Consider the following 18,838-nt stretch of genomic DNA (forward strand, 5'->3'; position numbering starts at 1 on the left):
CAATAAAATCATTTTGTTCGGGACTACCAGTTGCCACGGAAACGACCTCATTGTTGAATAATGGCGGCCTAAAATCATACGCTTGTGTATCGTTGAAGTGTAAAGGAGTGTTATTTTTTATGATTATTAAATATCGTTTTATTAAAGAACCGCAAAGATGACTGTCAGTTTAGAAGAATATTTCCGAACAACGTTTGAGGATAAACTCCTCGTGTAAGTGTGATGTTTAAGTCAATTTCTACGTACTGTCTGAACCAATACCATCGAATGATCGATCGTATCGTAAATTTTATTTAAAGGACAATATTGGTGCCAGTCATTATCACATATGTGTTAGAGCTGGTTAAACACATTCCAGATATACTTTTAACACAGAGATCATTGCTACGATAGCTGAGTAATACAGGTTTCCCGAATCGGAAGTGACGAACGCCAAAGCAAAACACGAGTCACCGCTCTATAGGCCTATAACTGACTGAAGCGACCAGTGATACAAATACACGGCCGAATTTCTGCTCACTAATAATTCCTTCGAAGACCAAAAGTTGTTGAGTGAGACTGTGAGAGGATATCTGACAATTCATAAAAAGAATTGACTGCCACTAGATAAGAGAACATTAAAGAAAAATAGAAAAAGTCTGTGCATATGTTTTTATAAGGTATAGGCCTAGATAATAGAATGAATATAAACAAGGGAATGTATGGATTATTTCTATTTTTCTTGTGTTCTCTTATCTAGGCCTAATGACATTCAATTACTTTATTGAATTGTCAGATATCCTCTTACAGTCCCATATAACAACTTTTGGTCTTCGAAGGAATTATTAGAGAGCAGAAATTCGGCCGTGTATCTGTTATCACTCGTCGCTTCAGTCAGTTATATAGAGTGGTGACTCTTGTTTTCCTTTGGCGTTCGTCACTTCCGATTCGGGAAACCTGTATTACTCAGCTATTGTAGCAATGATCTCTGTGTTAAAAGTATATTTGGAATGTGTTTAACCAGCTCTATCACATGTGATAATGACTGGCACCAATATTGTCCTTATTTCTTCAATTATGAACAAACTACTTAAAGGAGCTAAATCGCTAATATTTGGGACCTAGAAATTGACCTAAATGGGTCGCAACACACATATATAATGTAGTCTGATTGTATATAAACTGATTTACATTCAATTGTTTCCGTTTTGGCTCTAATTTCAAATGAGTTACAGAGTTAGGTCCAGCGAAATACGGCATGAGTCTCAACCGAATAGAAATTTCTAGCATCTGGTTATTCCAGTTTATTGTGCATGCTCTCCAGATAAGTTATGGTGTCGTCGTATGACATGAGTTATGTCTAGCCTCGCTCTTTCTGGTCACTTGTTAAAATGACGATGAAACGCACTATGGTACACGATTCGTGTACCAATGCCATTAGTAAAATGTTTATTTTGTCTTAAATATTGGATATCAGAAGCCTACCTTTTCCCAGTAATTATAATCAATTAATGAGATATTATTAATTTAATTATAATCTGCAAATTTCATTGAAATCGGATGATAATTGTGGTTGTGCCACATGAAATGTGTGGTAACCTGATATCACGGAAACCGCTAACCGGAAGTGATCAAAATTTTGGCTAGCCTACTCAAGATATTATTAATGTTATTATATTCTGTAAGTTTCATGAATATCGGTTGATAATTGTGGTCTGCAGTCATGCCACATGAAATGTGTGGTAACTTGATATCTCGGAAAGAACTAACCGGAAGTGGCCGATATTTTAGCTACTTTGAGATATTATTAATGACCATCTGTGAGTTACATTGACATTGACATAATCTGTTTTATTAAAATCGGGTAAGGCTATTTTGAAATTCTTGCTTACCACATGTGGCAAATAGCCACTGCCTTACTTTCATGTTTCAAAAAATGTTTTTTTTTTTACCACAAATTCATTATTTAATAAACCATCTATAGCTAAGGGCCTAATAATGGACTATACTTACTTTCACATGGTTTCCATGCTGTTTTCTATATTATATGATCTTTTCTTATTACTAATAATAGGACATAATATGTAACTGACTCTGGTACATACAATTGTTAACATATGTCCATAATTTTTTTGTATTTATGATTACATTGTCACTTTGTAAAGCACCCCTAAACATGTTATATGAAAGAGCACACTATAAATATGCTGTAATAACAAAAATAATACTAGAACTGCGATGCAGTAATGACGGGTTTGACCAGTGCCACGTTACCCTAAATATATGTCACTTCCGGTACCAATGAAACCATTAAACAGGTTTCCACATACATGTAAGCATGGCACACATCAAATAAAATGGATGCCGAATCAACCAAATCCAGCAATATCAATTCATTTTATTACATGTAAGTGTACAGTACTTCCAGTGATAATGAAAATGTTCAATTACTTTTATGAAATCGGAAATGGCATAAGGCATCACATTGTGAAAATTTTATGTAAATTGAATAATAATTGCCACTTTTATAGACCAAAAACCTTGAAAAGTGACTTGTAGAAAACCGTCTATTTCTCTGCAACCATACAAGTTAGAAACCATTTTCTGGTATCTGTATGATCGTATGGATTCAATCTATTTGTTGATTGGAATCAAATATCATAATTTTAAAAACATTACAAATCAGACACATTTGAATAAAATATCTGTTTTGAAGGCTAAAAATACAGTTTTTGCCAAAATGACGTTACTTCCAGTGATAATGAAAATCTTAAATTACTTGTATGAAATTGTAAATGGCATTAGGTATCACACCGTGAAATTTTTTATGAAAATCAAATAATAATTGACACTTTTATGGACCAAAAACCTTGAAAAGTGACCTGTTGAAAATCGCCTATTTCTCCGCAACTGAACAAGTTAGAAATAATTTTTGGAAATCTATATGACCGTATGAATTTTATTAATATGTGAATGTAAACCAAAAGTTAAAATTATTAATACATATTAAATAATTCTTGGTTGAAAAAAATATTGATTTTAAAAGTTAAAAATGCATTTTTTGACAAAATGGCGTCTCTTCCAGTGTCAATTTTAAATTGTAATCAATTCGATACGATGCATACTTGTTTTTGAATCAAATAGTGTCACTTTTGTGAAAATCCAATAATAATTGACTATTTTACAGGCAAAATAACGAAAACAGTGACTTATGCAAAATTGCACATTTGTAGGTAACTGCTTATATTATAAACTAATTTAAACATACATTTTCTTCGTATGGATTATAGCTACAAGTTTATAAAAGTTACGTAGAAATATTTTAAAATCTGAAAAGCCTGAATGAATTGTAAATAGGTCAATTTTACACCCTTTTTCACCTCTTAATCAAATTTGCTCGAAAATGAAATCGAAATTAAAAAAACTGAGCTCACACTTTTTTGTGCCTTTAAAGGGCACACTCTTTTAGTTATATCAGTTTTTAAAAAAAAAAAAAATATTTGCTTTCGAAAAATGGTACCTGTCAAAATTGTAGTTTTTGGTAAAATTACGCCACTTCCGCTGCCGACAGATAACTCTATCGGTAACAAAAAAAATCGCAATTGAGACACCGGAGCATATGAACTTTGTTTTATACAAATCGAACAATAAATAATTAATCTAGGACTGAAAAACTGAATTAGCCAATGGCGGCCAAGAAAAATTACTGAAACAAAACATTTTTGCCCAAGTCAGATGACTCGTTCATTTTGTGTAAAACACGACTAAAAAATATTCATAAATAAAAAAGTTTTTTTGTAAAAATTTAAATTTTCTAAATTTGGTGCCTAATATCTGCGAAGATTTGCCGAAAATCAAAAATCAAAAGTAGCGTAGCTATGTGCTCTGTCTCCGGCTATGCCAAAATATATCGAAAGTTAAAATACAACGATTATTTTAAAATGTTATCTAAATTATTAATTAGACATTAATTAACTTATCCAGACCATAATCAACTCACTAGCCTGTGATACTTACTGGATAAGGATCCCATTTGCTGCTCAACTTTCATTCATGATTTAATCTTGAAATGGATAATCAAATGGAGGTAGTCATTCACGACACGAGCGCGGTGGGTACGGGCATTATCATCTTGAAAGATGAAACGTTGACCTGCACATTGAGCAAAGGGCAGAACTATCGGTGCAAGGATGTGGTCACGGTAATACACACCAGTGACCCTTCCTTGAACAATATGCAAGTCTGTTCTGCCAGTCATGGTGATTCCTCCCCACACCATGCTGTCATGCTGTCAGATGTTAACGTTAGCATGACGCTCATTTACACGACTCCAAATGCAAGCACGCCTATAGGTGAAATCCAGAGTAAATCTGGACTCATCTGAGAACATTACTCGCGCCCATCGACGATGACCCCAATTTCTACGCTGCCTACATCATTGACATCTGTTTGCCATGTGCTGGCGAGTTAATGGAGGCACAACACGTGGTCGTCGCGCATGCAAATGGGCTGCATGTAGCCGATTTTTGATCGTTTGGGGTGTAACTCAAATTCCTGTAACTTGGTACAAATTTACAGAAAGCTGATTGGCCATTTGTCCTCGATTTCGCAGGACCTGTGTATGAATGTATTGATCCTGTGCTCAGGACAACCTGAACGAGGTCTATCATCAACATTGTGTGTTTGTTGGTACCGGTTCCACAGTCGGCTGATCACAGACTGTGACACATTAAGCATGTTGCCTACTGCTCGCTGTGTAGAACTCATTTGAAGCATGCCAATAGCACGTAGACGTTCATCATGTTGAAGACGTCTCATTACAAATTAAACGTAACACACTAAAGCAAAAATACGCTAAACAGTAAATCTTATGCAAGGACCGATAGGAAAGCAAACATGGATAGGATAAACCAGCGCGCGGCAGTTTTCATCAACCCTTCCTTGAGGTGTCAAATTTGACAATGAACCCCTCCCACGTGTATGGCGCTATTCCGTGTCGCATATGCAGCTGCTCAGTCGTTCTGTTGGGGCGATAAGTTCTTCATCTGTGAACATGCTCTCAAAGCATGTCAAGTGTCCATGACTATTTATCATATCACAACCTGCATAGGTATTTGCATTTCAATATCCCATACTTTTTTGGGAAGGGTATTTTTTGAACAATAATATAGAGAAGTTTTGTTTGTCAGTCCTTTAATCAACAATCTCTGTGAGTCACGCCATGCATTACCGGAAAATTTCGACAAGGCCAGCCGTATGTTAGCATTTAATGCAGATATGGTGGGTATTGTCTAATCCTATCAATACCTAAGCCATTCGGTGGTCTAGAAAGTTGATTACGGGTTTTGTCAATTAGTAAGGTGCTGGCACATAAAGTACAATAAATTCTTGTTTTGCAGTAGACTTAAATATTATTTCAGGAAGATGCCAGAGCGGGAGGATGACCATCTTACACCAGCCACCCGTCTTCTGGAGAAACGAAGAGAAATGGCCGAAGTTGAGCAGGCTTTGGCAGCCCAGAAAGAGGTAGCTGATTTACTTATTACTTACATTTTGAGAAAATTTGATGAGACATATCTTAAAGTAACATTTCTGATGCAAAATAAATAATAATCAAATAGGCAAAGTGCTTCATAAACCTACAATACTCAATCGACTACACATTAACAAGACTACACATTAACAAGATAATTGTTAGCTGCTGTTAAGCAGGCTACATGTGGTACAAAAATGTTGCTCAGATGATATATGCTATAGTGACTGCAGATGGTGACTTGATGAGTGTTGTGTTACCAGCATTTTAGCTATGTAATTTATATATTTGAAATGATCTTCTGTAAATGTAATGTATATGAGACATGGTAAACTGTTACAAAATAAGCTTACCGGTATGTACTTCTCATGGTTGATTAAATATTTACATGTACACATCGTGTTTTGCCAATATTGGTGTTTGGTTATTTTAAGGAATTTCAAATGAAAATGGAAAGTTTACAACAGAGAAGAGAAGAATTAGAAAGAAAGGAATATCAGTTGAAGGAATCACTGCTCAAGTTTGATAAATTTCTGAAGGTAATATTATGTGTACCCTACAAGTTCATGTCTCTATATACATGTAAACTCTCAACTTCATGTCTATATATAAACCCTCAACTTCATGTCTCTATATAAAACTACAACTTCATGTCTCTATATCACTAATATCAGTGGTTCTCAACCTTTTGTTGTCAAAGGCACACCTTGGAACACATGAAAAAATAGCGGCACACCTGGCTAAATATATATATATGAAGAATATTTGAATTTTGCAAATAAAAACATGGTAAGTCAGACGGCATACAACCGTAGACGGAGAATAGTCAAAGACACATACAATGACTCAAACTAAATAAAGAAAAACACAGCTATGATTCATTGTAACCCTACAACTTCATGTCTCTATATAACCCTAAAACATTCAGGTCTCTATCCTACAAGTTCATGTCTCTATATAACCCTACAAGTTGAAGTTCATATCTGTATATAACCCTACAAGTGCATGTCTGTATATAACTTCATGCCTCTATATTAAACGTACAACTACACATCTCTATATAACCCTACAAGTACAGTAGAATCTGTATTAAGCAGCCACTCAAGGGAATAAAATCTCAGTGTTATTTTTTGTGCTGACATCAATTAAATATTACGCTTGGATGCATTGGAAGCAAACATCAATACTTGCATCGGTAAATTTGGCCGTCGCTGAAACATGCTTGGAACGAAAATTCTTTGAATCAAATCTCTGAATAACTTCTGTAAACGTGTCATTTTGTATCAACATCGATACTACTGTCTACCATTGTGATGCATTCGATAATATTTATCCATTTTTGTGAGAAAATCCATATTAATTAACAGATAATCCCGGGTTTATTGTTATTTTCACATTTCTTTTTACCTGATCAGTGAAGGTCCAGTTGATTAACTATTAATATTTTTTTTCTTTAAATCTATTCCCCTGTTCTTAAAGGCGACATGATGGTACTATAGTATAAGCATGTAAAACATTTTTGAATATTTATATATTTTTTGTTTGTTTTAGGAAAATGATTCTAAACGAGCCCGTGCTGTGAAAAAGACAAATGATGAAAAAGATATGAGAAAGCAAAAGGATACAGAAATATCAAAGTGAGATAATATTTTATTTATTAAAGCCTCTTTGTGCTATTTGCGTTTTTGGTAAAATATCAAATTTTCCACAGCTTAATTCAATTCATAAACCAGATCAAAATATCAAAGACAGGCAGATAATTTTCTAGCTTAGATGCTATCGAATTAAAAAGAGGCTCGTCTACAGAGTTCGGCGAAACTTAAGGATCTTGCCAGCTTGTGGGTTATTAACAAAGTGGCCTTAGGCTTTGGTCAAAGTGGATATAACTTTTAGTTACAACAACCATAGATAACAGCCATAATAAAGATAGGTTGTCAGGCAAAGAAACATACGCCCACAGCAGCTAAATCATCCGAGCGGTCGACAAGGGTTGTTACATATTTATTCTTTTGTGGGTAATTGGGACCATTTACAAGACAATTTCATACGGATGAGATTATAATTTTTGTCGTTTGAGGGTTCACAAGGTTCTACAAACTGAAACAAGGACCCTAATTCTGGAAGTGACTTACAGAAATTGCTGAAATTCAATAGAATTCTTTGTTTCACTAATTTAAATCATGCATGTAAATTTTATCCAGATTTGATGATAACTTTTGTCATTAGAACATTCACATGGTTCAACAAAGTGAAACAAGGGCCATAATTCTAAACATAATTTACGGAAATTGCTGGAATTTATTAGGCTTCTTCATTTAAAGATACATTATGGGAGATTAGATAAAAAAGCTGGCAGTTCTCACTATAGTTAAAAACTAGATAATGTAAAGGAAATTTTCTGAAAATTCATTAAAAAATTGATCCACGCTGAACCAAGATTTTAGGGATTGAATTTTCGGCCTAGCCTCGATCATCATTACTTAAGTCTGTATGATAAAAAACATAGTCTCGATTATCCATTTACTGATTAAATTATGAATAGATGTCGAACAGGAAATCGGAACCTAATCCAATAAACAACATAGGCTAGCGATGCCATCGTGAGTTGATTATGGTCTGGATAAGTTAATTAATGTCTAATTGATAATTTAGATAGCATGTCAGGCTTAAAGAAAGACCTGCAATAGGGAGATATAGCTCTTGCATAATGTATGTTTAACTAATTTAAATGATGCATATAATCATACAAATAGGGTGATAACTTTTGTCGTTCACAAGGTGCAACAAAGTGAAACTGAAATTATTGAACTTAATTAGACTTCTTTATCTCACTAATGTAAACCACATTATATATCAATTTCAAAACAATCAGATGATAAATGTAGTCTGTAGAGTGTTCACAAGAAATTGTGGACAGACATGGGTGATGGCAATGTACGACCACATTTCCATGTGGGCGTATAAAAATCAAAACAATCAATTAACATTTGTTATGTAATAAGAATCTACTGATATTTAGATAAACTTCGACAACACTTTGGATTGTTTTGATTTATGTTCATTTTGACCATATCCAGCGTATCTTTGTAAATACTGATTGTTAACAGCTCTTTATTTGAAAATGAAATGGTTTGAACGTCCTACTGTTCTTCTCCACCTGGGCTAATGAAGTTGGACTCCTTAAATGACGTTCAGAGCCTTTAAAAATGTTTTTATAATATAAACTTTACCAGTAATTATTAAAGGGCGAGTTTTGTTTTGTTTATCTGTTGCTCAAATGATAGAAAATGTTGAATTTTATTCACTGACTAATTATTAGTGGAGATCCTTGATCATGGACTAATAATACCCAAAGTTTTCATTATGAAGTTTTAAAATCGTAAATATAAGATTCAGCAATCAATAGCCATTTTTGATAGAAGTGAGTCCAATCTTAGTATATTTAAATATCCCAAATTTCCCATATTGCACAGAACTAATATTAGTAGTATCATGGAGGTCACTTTTTGAACAGATTTATGACATTGTGGATGAAGATAATATCCCACACATATTCATTAGTGACATCCATAGTGGTTGTTTGAGGCTAAAGTAAATATTCATACACAAGATTGCATAAATAGACTTGCATCTTGAACATCCAAAATCTTAATGTGGTATTGAAATAAATTGACCACTGTGATAAGTAAGATATATCTGTATTAACCTCATGACTCAAATAATTTTTATTTTTATTTATCTTAGGTTAAAAGAGGAAACAGAAAAATTTTTGAAATCAAAAGATAAATTACAGAAAAAATTAGAAGCTTATACAATCTATCATGAATATATGGAGAAATGTTTAGAAGCTGGTGAAGAATTTCATGAAATGCGTGATATAATAGCTAGATATGATACTCTCACTGCAACTCACATGGTAAAGTTTTAATTTGTAGGTTTGTTTAGAGATAAAATGTAGGATAAATTACAACCCATAATTTGAGAGAGAAAAGTAAATTGCGTGAAGTAATTTTGAATATGACAAAAAAACTTGAGTTCCCAAGACCCATATTCTTAGTAAATTACATTAAATGCAGCTCTGTGTTACTTTATGAAGTAAACTTTACTGTATGAAAGGGCTTGCCTGAAAATATATAACTGTAGTTAATCCCATTTTGTTCAACAGCTTTTGGCGGGATTGCAAGTTACTTGAAATTTCCCTGTCTCCCAAATTTTATAAAAATTGTATGGAAAGATGAAAATCCACAGGCACTTGAAGGGATTAAAATAAAATTTCTTACTACTGTTTGTCTATATATTACAGTATTAACAAGGTTTATCAGCTGCCATTTTGTTTGACTCTTTGATGACATGATATTGTCGTCGCCCCTGTCCGTCCACAATTGTTTGTGAACAGTCTACAAGTCACAATTTTTATCCAATTTCAATGAAACTTGAAATATAGGTTTATCATCCTAAGATCTCAGTTCCTTTCGATATTGGCATGTATCGGACTGTAACTTCATGGATTATGGCCCCTGATTGTACGAAAAATCACGATTTTAGCTTGTGAACACTGTAGAGGTCACAATTTTAATCCTATTTTGATGAAACTTGAAATGTAAGTTTATAACCCAAAGATCTCGGTTCCTTTTGATAATCGCGCATTTCAGAACGTAACTTCCCGAATTATGGCCCCTGATTGTACGAAAAATCGCATTTTTAGCTTGTGGACCCTATAGAGGTCATAATTTTTATCGGATTTAAAAAAATGTATTATTATATCACCGTTACACCCTAAGGATGGCTGAGTTCGAATTTCCTGAAAATCAGCCCAAAACTGACAGACAAAATGGCCGCCCCTCGTTCTCAAATAGGGTAAAAATATGGTATATCAAGGTTGTGGACCCTATAGAGCACTCAGCAAACCTCGGCAGATTCCGTAACCCTACATCTAGCCTCGGCTGTATGACAGTAAGTGATATGCACCTACGCCTATAAGGGAAACTTGCCCGCATTAAGAAAGAAGTTCTCAAAATTGCGTCGTTCGAAGAGTGTAGAATTTTCTGTGCAAATTTGTCCTTGTCTAAAGAAAATTGGATAAACTTGAAAGAAAAACAGCTTCAAACTTTGAAAATTTTGTATGATATAACATTCTTCAAATACGTCGTCATCAATGACGTCATTAGTCGCCATGGACAACGCCATTGTAATCCGGGAACTTGAAAGTAGTTCTAATGGCGGACTTGGTCATACAGCCGAGATTAGGATGTAGGGTACTGGAATCTGTTGAGGTTTGCCGAGTGCCCTATAGAGGTCACAATTTTTATCCGATTTTGTTGAAACTTAAAATGTAAGTTTATAACCCAAAGATCTCGGTTCCTTTCGATATTTGCGCATATCGAATTGTAATTTCCTGAATTATAGCCCTTGATTGCAGGAAAAATCACTTTCTTTTTAGCTTGTTCTCTATCCATCTCTGGAAAATGTGGGCGTATCCTGCCTGGCAGCCGCTGGGTTTTTTTTTTTGCCTTAGTCATAGCTATGGTTAGGGTAGAGGTAAACAAACTTACATATGATTTCTGACTGCTTAAATAAAGGAATTATATGCAAATAAAGTTGGAATAACAAAAGAATTAACATTGTAAAAAAAAAATGCTTGCTATGTGGCAAGCACACAAATTCCTTAATATTAAACTAAAAATTAAACATTTGATATTACATTGGTTATAAATTTGCTAAACTGCTTACTTTAGGATACGGTTCTGGTAAAGGTCGTTGAAATTTGGGATGAAGGAGTTTAAGTTTTATGTGATAATTTGCATCCAACAAAGTCTATAGCAGGTACTTTGTGTCCAGGCTTTGACCATGCAGATTAATTATTCAATCTCTTATGTACATTTTGTTTATTTTTTCGTTTAGGATTTAGTGGAACGAGAGCAGAAAAATCAGGATGTTATTGAAAACCAAAGACAAGAATTAATGAAATATATTGAAACAAAAGACAATCAGATCCTAAGTCAAAATAATCAGTTATCTGGTCTCCAAACACGTCTAGATAAAGCACAGAGTGAAGCTGTTAAATGGGAATCAAAATGGACTCATATCAAAAATACTGCTGCTAAGAAAACATTATTATTAGGCAGGATAAAGATGTAAGAATCATTTAATCTTATTATGGGTATTGGGCCCTATCCCTCATTTTAATGATGATGAACACACTTTCTGGCTTATTTTATATAAAAAGTTTACTTGGAGGGATTCAAATTTACCAGCTGGAAAATTTATCTGCCATTTAATTAACATGCCTTAAAACAAAGAGTTTAACCTTAAAATTAAAACAAAATACAGATAAACTTATGATTTAATGTGTAAAATCATTTTAAAAAAACAGATTTTTAAACTGAGATAACACTGATAAAAGAAGCTTGCTTGAAATATTCACAGGTTTCCACAGAATGTCAATATGAAATACGAATCTTTACTGTAGCGTGGTTAGTCTTTGTTGCAGTTGGTAATTGAGTCATACCATGCTATTATGATGTCACAGTACTTACCTTTTATATTATAATAATACAATATATAGTAATTGGATTATGACATCACAATAGGAAAAAAGAAATGTTCAATGTTTCATTATTGCAACATCTCTCTCAAGGTTGTGGACCCTCTAGAGGTCACAATTTTCATCCGATTTTGATGAAACTTGGAATGCATGTTTATGTCCCAAAGATCTTGGTTCCTTTCGATATTTTCGAATATCGAATCGTACCTTCTTGAATTATGGCCCCTGGTTGTAAGAAAAATCGCGTCTTTGGCTTGTGGTCCCTCTAGAGGTCACAATTTTTATCTGAATTAAAAAAACGTTTTAGTATATCACCGTTACCATTACACCCTAATGATGGTTGAGTTGGAATTTCGTGAAAATCAGACCAAAACTGTCAAACCAAATGACCGCCCCTTGTACGCAAATGTAAACATTTGGTATATGAAGGTTGTGGACCTCCTAGAGATCATAATTTTGATCCGATTTTGATGAAACTTGAAATACATGTTTATAACCAAAAGATCTTGGTTCCTTTAAATATTCGCTGATATCGATTTCGTAACTTCCTGAATTATGGCCCTTGATTGTACGAAAAATCGTGTTTTGAGCCTGTGGTCTATATAGAGGTCACAATTTTTTAAATGATTTAAAAAAAAAATGTGAATATATCACAGTTATACACTAATAATGGTTGAGTTTGAATTTCGTGAAAATCAGACTAAAATTGACAGATATAATGTGTACGCAAATAGTGTAAAAATATGGTATATCAAGGTTGTTGACCCTCAAGAGGCCTCAGTTTTTATCTGATTTGGATGAAACTTTAAATATATGTTTTTATCATATAAAAGATCTTGGTTCATTTTGATAATCACACATATCTGAACGTAACTTCCTGGATTATGGCCCCTGATTGGTCGAAAAATTGCATTTTTTAGCTTGTGGATTCTCTAGAGGTCACAATTTTTTTCTAATTTTAAAAAACGTTTAGATATATCACCATTCCACCATAATGAAGGTTGAATTTGAATTTCGGGTAAATTGAAATGAAACTGCCCGACAAAAAGTCCGCTCTTTGTATGCAAATTGTGTATAAGTATGTAATACCCTCTAGAGGTCACAATTTTTATTTGATTTTGATGAAACTTAAAACATATCTTTATATTCAAAAAATCTCAGTCCCTTTTGATATTTGTGCATTTCAGACCATAACTTTCTGGATTATGGCCCCTGATTGTACAAAAAATCGTTTTTGTTTTTAGCTTGTTCTCTATCCATCTCATGCAAAATGTAGGCGCAGCCGCTGGTTTCATACCATACAAGCACTATCCTGTTTTGATTATGAAATCACAATGTGACATTTGGGAGAAGGGGGGGGGGGGGCGGTTATGGGGGTCTAATGATCTTACATGTGTGCTTTTGTTCATTAGGTCTGTCATTGAGTCAAGTAGTGTGTGTGGTTATGATCTGATACTCGTACGTGCTTGGGTTGACTGTCCAATCTCGTGGGTTATCTCCAAGTCTTTCTGTTTCCTCCAAATACTAAAAACTAATGCTATGGCTAGTCGGATAACCGTAAATGGTTAGAATTGGGCTGTTAAACGGTTCAAATTGAACAGTACGGTTATTCGGAGATGTCAACCATTACATAGAGTTGTGTCCCATTATGATCCTCTTTGTAACAAAAGTTGTCTGTTGTCCTTTAACTTTGATGTGTGACAATCTTAGAATGTAACTGTCGCCTTACGATGTTGACAACTAAATAATAAAAATATTAATAGCACTCGCAGTCGTACGGCAAAGTCAACGGACCTTGTTCTGACTTTTGCTATTGTTTAATCCAATCCAAATACTTCTTCCCAGCATTTCTAACTATATCCAACTGGTTTAATATTTATTTAGAAATGTAACCACCATTCAAAATATACTCATAAAGGTTAGAAAATGGCTCTATAATAGTAGATTTGTTACGACATTCTACACGTCATATCTTGTAATTTCTCGCGAGAATTCTACTTTGGTTTTTAGTCAAATTAACCAATCATAAAAATTTTACTTGCAAGCCCGAAATTATTTCTTTATTATTGTCCAATCAATAGACACCTTCCAATTATTTTATTCTATTCTTAGTAACATTGTGTAATTGTAATAGATCCTAAACTTAGGCCTGCAGTATGATCGTAATATCATCGCCACATGTCGGGTACAACGGGAAACAGAGTATTGTCTTGTATATATTATCGTAGATATTGAATTAAAAAATGGTTCAAATGAACCAAGTTAACCAGGTAATCAAATAACTATGGCTTTATTGAAATAAAATTGAACCAACTGTTAGTCCCAAAAGGATCTAGTTTGTGTCGAGTGGACGTTAAACATCATTTCTCTGTCTCTCTAAGAATCCATTAGGGTAATATTTGCATCAGTTATGACTCCACAATAGGAGAATATTATAAATGTTTCTATGGTGTTTTTAAACTATATATTGTTTCAGGGCAACACATAATTTACATCAATTGGTGAAGAAACATCAAAAACAGCCCCCTACAGATCAAGTTGAAGAAACATCAGAACAATTAAATCAGGTCATTATAAATTCTTTATACTGTTTTTATGTTGTTGTTACTGTTTAGTAATAATCAAATTAATGGATTGGACAATCCAGGGTCTGGTTTCTAGAAAATTCTTAAAGTAAGCACAAAGTCATGCTTCACTTTTGCTTACGTAAGAAACTTTATAAAATACCGTCTCTAGAAAATTCTCAAGACCGTTCTTATGTAAGCACATTGTGACTGGTAAACTGAGACTACGATGCTTAACATCATAAAAAACAATTTTGGTATGCGAATTACGTCATAATTGGTCGACTGCTTCCTGCAAATGGTCAATTTAGATGCATTTACACGACCCCAATCTATAAAATGTGCCACAAGTTAAAAAAAAACCACAAGCACATGCAAACAGACTGAATAATTGTGAGAGTGCCTAATCTTAAAGTAGCCCGTGTTGTGTTGTTTACTAATTGGCAAATAAATAAAATGGTTTCAGGGTAGAAGAACTAAGTTATGCTTAAGTTTTTTCTTGGAACACATAATAATGTGCTTGTGCTTACACTGAAGCCTACTTAATTTTCTGGGAACACAACTTAAATGCAAAGTCTACTTAAAATCTAAGCACAAGAACGTGCTTAAGAATTTTCTAGGAATCGGGCCCAGGCCTTTAAAAGATGCTTAGATTGTTCTAAAAATAATTATATTTGATAAGTTTAATTTGGTGGGCGAGTGTTATTTTATTTTTTGGGAGCAGGGGGATTGGAGTATCCAGGACTTTCAAGGGAGATGCTATGCTTAGATTTATTCTAAAAATTCAGGAAACGGGTTTATTTTTGAATACAGTAGCATGTTCTAATAGAATATTCAAGTCAATAATAAAACTAAATTTAGTAAAGAAATCAATTTCATCTAATTTTTCACAATGAAATTTTAACTGTATAGAGCTTGCTCCATCTCATTAATTCAAATTACACAGCAGATCAAAATAATTCAACACTTTAAAGAGGGTTAGCTTCTTTGGAACTCTGTATTGTACAATACAATTTATAATGTAATTTTACTCACATTTCTTTTTATTTTCAGAAATTATTGCATGATAATTTTATTTTTATTGGGTTTTTTTTGTGCATTTCACAGTTTTTCAGGATCTTATGTTTGTTCCACAACAGAATGGCCTGTTCTTTGATTTTTTGTTTTTCATTTTCTAACAATTACAATGTTTTTCTTAATCTTGGGGGAAAATTACCACAATAATGTACTCATAAAATTGGCTTGGTCAGAATCATTCATAACTTACAGTGAACTGTAATTATCATCTTCCTAGGTAATTTAGACAAATTTAATATTCTGTTTGCCAAACTATCCTTCCAAAAAAATCTGTGTGAGGGAGATTTTCAAGGTTCTATATCTATCTTATCTGCTTATTCATGCTGCTTTAATTACAACTTGGTCCTGTTTACGCTATACTGAATACAAGACAAGCCATAACTGATTCAGTAATTGTAGTCTCCAATACATTTGTTATGCAATTAATTTAAATGATACATGATTGTGTCAGGTTATTAAATCTTCATTATCTTAAAATAGTTCTAAAAATGGCTTTCAAAGGTATAGTCCAGTGATGGGAATTTGCTCGTATATACCGGATATGTCCGACACTATTTTCTGAACTTCCAAAATTGTCCGACCAGGAATATGCCCAATCAGACATCAAGATATGGTGAATAATATTCAATATTCCAAAATTGATATACTGTACTGAGTGTATAACTACCACTCAACCCAATTATCGTTAATAATAGGCTGGATTGATTAGGTAATTAGGCTACTTTATAATTTCCAAATAAAAACCCCTATGGTAATCATTATCATTGAGGATAGTTAGAGTGTGAGTGTCATGTTGCAGTATTTCAGAGTGGAAGCAGAATTTTTTTTTTTTATATGGCCTTATGATTAGAATACAATTTTACATTGATTATTAAGAACAAAAACATTTTTTTTAAACATACATTATGCAAGAGCTAAATCTGCCTATTGCAGGTCTTTCTTTAGGCCTGAAAAGTTATATAAAATTAATTAGACATTTATTAACAAAACAAGACCATAACCAACTCTCGATGGCATTGGATACTCAAGATTTTAACAAGATTAGAATGGTTCACCGTTTAAAAATTTAATTTAAAAATGGGAATGCGAGGCTAAGGCTCGAATATACCAGTGCCCTGGTTCCCACTATGCACACATCTTGTCAAAACTACAAACAATGATAACTTGGCTCAGAATGAAGTAATTTGAATGAAATTTCCAATTTTTTTATTTTTTTATCATCAATTTTTGAATTATTATAGCAAGAATGACCAACTTTTTATTAAACTCTTAACTAATATATCTTTAATTATCTGAAAACATACTGAGTCTTTCATTTCTTTCATATAATTATTTCATGCTGTGGCAAGTTTCTTTATTTTCATTAGAAAAATTTGTATTACATATAATTATAATCCTTTTGAATCAGATATTTAGACTTCAACAGGATATAATTGGGAACAATTTAGGTCACATGTAGAACCATGGAATATGTTTGTTACAAGTTATTCAGATTTCTGTTAAGGAGGAAGGTTGGTTAGTGGTGTGCACGCTGTGTCACAAGGTCTGTCATTAAACCCCATATCTCTTCTTTTAATGATTATCTGAGAAACACATGTAGGAAGATGACAATTACAGTTATAAATCTGAGAACCAAATTACTATTTTTTTGCATGGCCTCAATTTTAAATTATTATATTAATGTGGTAATTCTGAAGTTTTTGCTGCATGTATCACTGCCGGTTAATCTTTTTAAAAGGTCAGTACACACTAAAATTGATAGAAATTAACTCCTTTCAATTTAATATTTAATATCTCTCAAACAACAAAATTACTTTTCAAATCTCAGCAATTTTTGTAATCAGAATAATTTTTTTTTTTTTTTTTTTAAATATTTATTGATGTGTAAGTCATGACGGAAAATCACTAATAGTAAAAAGACATCACATGGGTCACCTGTACTTATTAAAATTACTGTAGAGAGATATTTAGATATTCACTAAATATTCACTATTTGGAATATAAATGATTTTTATATGAGCATTAAGCACACTGTTTCACAAATATTAATATTGATTATGTTAACACTAATTGTTGTTAGTTAAGTTTTGTACTTTTTAATGCTAGTAGTAATAAAACATTTCTCACATTTTTTTTTTTTAATTCTTTTTCAGATATTTGTGTTTGTAAGAGATCTAACTGATATTGTTATTGAGCTACGGAAGAGTCATCCATCCCATCTCTCATATTTTGCACCTTCATCAAGCTATTAACTAACCACAACAATTCATTTATGTACATCTTACAAAAATGAGTGTTTTATTTTTTTAATTTATTGAATGAATTGTTTTATTTCACCATTGCTGACTGTTTGACTTTCTCGCGTTTTCAGATTGAGGTATTTGTCAAAGATCTTGCTCAGATTACGAACGATATCAAGAAAATGGAATCCTCCAGTGCCTCGTATATTCCTCCTTCATCTAGTTAAGGACAAGTTAAATTTGTTAAATTATATTGAATGTTTTATAATAAAATACTGTAGATATGTAAATCTGGATAAGTTTTGGTAATGTGAAATAAAATATATATAAAGTCTTTCTTTGTGTATTGTCATATATTATGCTTTATTTAATTCTTCTTGTAGACTACCTGCACAAGTAGTTTTTAAAGCTGCTGAAATTTGTGAAATCCTGGTAATTGTCACATCTGGCTTGCAGTCGTGGTTTCAATCCCTGGTGTGAGCGTATGTGTGGATTTACTCCGGGTACTCTGATTACCTCCCACAGGAAACACCTCAATGCCGTGTGTGTTATATAAAATGAAAAAATATGGCCACTTCGGCGCTTTATCTGCGATATCACCCTCTGTGGAAGTGGATGGTAAACACCAAGAATGATAATTGTTAATTATCTTTAAGTATTACTACCCTGCAGGGTCGGATCCAGAAATTTGAGCTAAGGAGGGGGGGGCAGAAACATCAGATCTCCATATTGAAGTGTTGTAGTACCAATTCGGAGTGCTGAATATAGGAACAGCACACAACGGGTAGGCTTTGAGCTGGCTGCTGGAGGGGGGGGGGGCAGAAACATCTGATCTCCATATTGAAGTGTTGTAGTACCATTTCGGAGTGCTGAATGTACGAACCATAAACGGGTAGGTGTT

General features: G+C 33.3%; 1 protein-coding gene across 3 annotated transcripts; it reads left to right on the top strand.

The window, feature by feature from the left end:
• Positions 1–41: 41 nt before the first annotated feature.
• Positions 42–18,273, top strand: LOC126823294 (coiled-coil domain-containing protein 42 homolog). Of its 3 annotated transcripts, none has more exons than XM_050552042.2 (8): positions 42–213; positions 5,400–5,505; positions 5,947–6,051; positions 7,064–7,149; positions 9,257–9,428; positions 11,414–11,646; positions 14,533–14,623; positions 17,851–18,273. In XM_050552042.2, the coding sequence occupies exons 1-8, from the start codon at positions 158–160 to the stop codon at positions 17,947–17,949; spliced, it is 948 nt and encodes a 315-aa protein (XP_050407999.1). In that variant the 5' UTR covers positions 42–157; the 3' UTR covers positions 17,950–18,273. The 3 variants fall into 3 exon arrangements, with proteins under 3 accessions (XP_050407999.1, XP_050408000.1, XP_050408001.1); XM_050552043.2 differs by having other exon boundaries at positions 18,069–18,273; XM_050552044.2 differs by lacking the exon at positions 42–213 and adding an exon at positions 1,310–1,473.
• Positions 18,274–18,838: the final 565 nt, after the last annotated feature.

Source organism: Patella vulgata, chromosome 6 (genome assembly GCF_932274485.2).
Source record: "Patella vulgata chromosome 6, xgPatVulg1.2, whole genome shotgun sequence".
Taxonomy (NCBI): domain Eukaryota; kingdom Metazoa; phylum Mollusca; class Gastropoda; family Patellidae; genus Patella; species Patella vulgata.